At 49.5% G+C, this 3,538-nt stretch overlaps 1 protein-coding gene across 1 annotated transcript in view; it reads right to left on the bottom strand.

Moving 5' to 3' along the window:
• Positions 1-2,314: 2,314 nt before the first annotated feature.
• The window catches only part of LOC123129753 (uncharacterized), a 3,267-nt gene continuing 2,043 nt past the window's right edge, over positions 2,315-3,538 (bottom strand). The window contains exon 4 of the mRNA XM_044549791.1: positions 2,315-2,767. Within this exon, the coding sequence (XP_044405726.1) occupies positions 2,315-2,767 (453 nt within the window). The remainder of the gene's footprint in view (positions 2,768-3,538) is intronic.

Raw genomic sequence — 3,538 nt, 5'->3', positions numbered from 1 at the left:
ACGAGAACGACACCGAGATTTGTTAACTAGGTTCACCGATATGGCTACATCCCCGGGGCTTGACTACGGGCGCTCCTCCCCGTGACACTGTCACAATACCGCATCCTGGCCACCCGGGCGCCGGCACACGCCGCCGGCTCCCCCTTACGCGCCTGTGCTATTATGTTGTCATAGGGTACATCGTGTGTCTAGCCCCGCTATATATGAGAGGCCTAGGATACAAGTGTCCTATTAGTACACAACTCCATATCCTATCTAAACACAATACAACTACAAGTCCAACTGTAACCTACCTTGTACACTATATTCGACACAATTCCAACACACAGTACAGGCGCATGCAGTCATACTACATGCATACACTCACCCCTATGAACGCACACACACCCTACCCCTATGAGCACCTTTGAGAGACTGAGCTGGCATATCATCTTAAGATTTACGAAGTCACCGTAGGCGCCTCAGGTTGGTTCGCAACCTATTAGGCAATAGCAAATAACTTGATGGCATAAGTTATAGTAGATAATGTATAGTTGGTCATTTTACATACACAACAACTAAAGACACTTCAACAACCAGGATGGATGGTAAGCAAAAGTTTGGTCAATGATGCCCTTTGTCACACGACAATCTCCTAGCTGGCAGCTTCAAACAAATCCTCGTTGTGCCATGACTTCCCTCTTGTCTGTGGTTATAAGGAACCAAGCAATAGCAATCACCACCGCAGTGTCACCAAATGCACATTTATCTTGGCTTATGTGGCAGAATTTAACCAAGCAATAGCAATCACCACCGCAGTGTCACCAAATGCACATTTATCTTGGCTTATGTGGCAGAATTTAGTCATGTAACGAACATGCCTTGTGCAGCGATATCACCAGATCCGAAGTAGGCTTGTATGAGATCGTCCAACGTTTCTTCAATGTGTACAGAAACTACTTGCCTCAACAAATGTAGATAACCATCAACACTTTTCGGCATTGCTCCATCTTTTGAATCAAGCAACAGAATTTGGGTAGACGAGGGATTAATCATACGAGCAATTCAAGTATCAGTGATCACAAATTTTCCTAATAGTGAGGAACAAGCAACTCGGCCACCATATTCAAAAGGCCATGACCCGTATCTGACAACTAGCTAGGACACCCAAGATAGTGGCATGGACATTCTTTCTAACCCACTGCAAGCAAAACTCTATTGTGCATAAACAATTCTCAGAGCAAAAACCAGGACCATATCCTCCCCTATAAATGCGTCAGTCACTAATCAGTGCTTTATCGTTAGCTAAGATGTGTCATATATGCATACCGGTTGTGTGAGTTCATGGGTCTGGCTCCTATCGCAAGAGAAGAGAATGTTGCGGTTGTGATCCACCATGTCTCGAGCCACTCAAGGCCACCGGCTATTTCTGCGAGCTTCACGGAGAAGACATACAAGGTTGATTGAGCAAGACCCGGTACCGTGGGATAGCATAAGGGCATCTACAACGTTGGGCGCCAGGATCAGAATCCTATCCGATTAGCAGTTGGCCCGATTAATCCTGGCGCTTAGCCCTTTGTCCTACGTATGAGTTCAGCGGCGCTGTTGTGTATAGCGATCGGTTTTTCAGTTAATTAGCGCCTATAGTTAGCGCTCAACATTGAGGTAGGGAGTCATTGGTTTTTTATTTGACGTGATTTTTTTATCCATTAGCGTCAATATAAAAGTCCAGTGTTGAAGATGCCCTAAGGAAGTGGCTGAGTTTTCCTAGGACCAACCGACTCTGGAAACAACCGTGTATCCGAGTTGTACTTGCATGTTGGTCCAACAGTACATAAATGAATGAATGGTCCGGAGAAAGAAACTACATGTGTGGCATTTAGCAATTCCATGGAATAAAAATCTAGCTAAAACGGCAAAGAGAACATTTACACAACAGAAAATAGGACAACAAGACCTCCGGTTAATCAAAACAGGAATACTCCACACAACATAACCTAAAAGACAATAGACACATAGTTGGATGCACAAGTTATAGGGGATACACACAAACGGTTTGACACTTCAGATAGGAGATCAAGTACAATAACTACTGTGACACTTCAACAACGGAACTACTGAGTAGCCGATACTAAGTAGCCGAACATTGCACGATGCTAGATCCAACGGTTGGCCTCCACTTGGCCCCACACATGCACGGTTCGAATAGCAGGATGGTGCAAAAATCGGCTGCATGTATAGTAGCGCTCCTTCAACAAACATGAAGGATATGGGAGCAAAGTTTGGTTGGGGTTGCCCTCTCTTCTCAGTGTTCCCCGCCACAAATCTCCTAGGTTCAACATTCAAACAAATTTCCCTGTGCTGCGATCATCCCCTTGTCCGTAGCAACAAGGGACCAAGCAACAGTAATTGATACCTCGGAGCCACCAAGAGCACATTTACCATGGCTCATGCCGCAAGATTTGGGTATGAAACGGACCTGGCCTTGTGAAGCGATATCGCCAGATTTGGAGTAGGCTTCTATGACAACGTCCAACCGTCCTTCCATTTCTACTGAAACAACTTGCCTCCACATATGTAGGTAACCACCACAACGTTTTTTCAGCCATACTCCATCTTTTGAATCAAGCAGCACAATTTGGCTAGATGAGGGGTTGATAGTGCGAGTGACTCCGCTATCAGCGAAAACGAACTTCCCCGACAGTGGAGAGCAGGCAAATCGGCCACCGTATTGAAAAGGCCATGACCCATCATCTTTGACAACCTGGACATTCAGGATAATGGCCTGAAAGGTTCATGGAGTAAATTGCAAAAACCACCACAACTAGGAACCCTAATTCAAAAAACCACCACCTTTCAATTTTTTTTCAAAAAACACCAACATTGTGCTGACAGTTTTCAGAAAACACTAATGCATTGCTTACAGCGGTTTGATGAAAAATCTGACAGGTGGGCGCCGCTGTCAGGTGCCACATGGCTGGGGTGGAGACGGCAGCCGTCGGACCCGTAAACGGCGCTAGCTGGTCATGCAAGGACCAGTCAAAATCACCAAAAAAATTCCAGGCTAATCTGAGTGTTGCTTTCGGCCGCCGGTGGCTGCTATAGACGGACAAGGGAAGGGCACAGGCGGAGCTACGCAGCTCCGGCGAGGTCGAGCTGCCGTGCGCCCACGGCCCAGCCCGCTCCGGCGAGGCCGAAATCCCGCACGCCCACGAACCAGCCAGCTCCGGCGAGGCCAAGCTGTCGTGCGCCCACTCCGTCAAGACCAAGATCCAGTGCGTCCGCCCCTGCCCGCTCCGGCGTGGCCGAACTGCCGCGCGCCCGCTCCGGCGAGGCCAGCTGCCGTGCGCCCACAACGTCAAGGCCGACACCTCGCGCGTCCGTGCCCCAGCCCGTTCCGGCATGGCCGAGCTGCCGAGCTGCCGTGCGTTCGCGCGCGCCGCGCGCCCGCTCCGGCGAGGCCGAGCTGCCGTGCGCCCACAACGTCAAGGCCGACACCTCGCGCGTCCGCGCCCCAGCCCGTTCCGGCGTGGCCGAGCTGCCGAGCTGCCGTGCGCCC

Source organism: Triticum aestivum, chromosome 6A (assembly GCF_018294505.1).
Source record: "Triticum aestivum cultivar Chinese Spring chromosome 6A, IWGSC CS RefSeq v2.1, whole genome shotgun sequence".
Taxonomy (NCBI): Eukaryota; Viridiplantae; Streptophyta; class Magnoliopsida; order Poales; family Poaceae; genus Triticum; species Triticum aestivum.
Note: the sequence above shows the minus strand (reverse complement) of the source record. Positions and strands in the feature narration are given on the sequence as shown.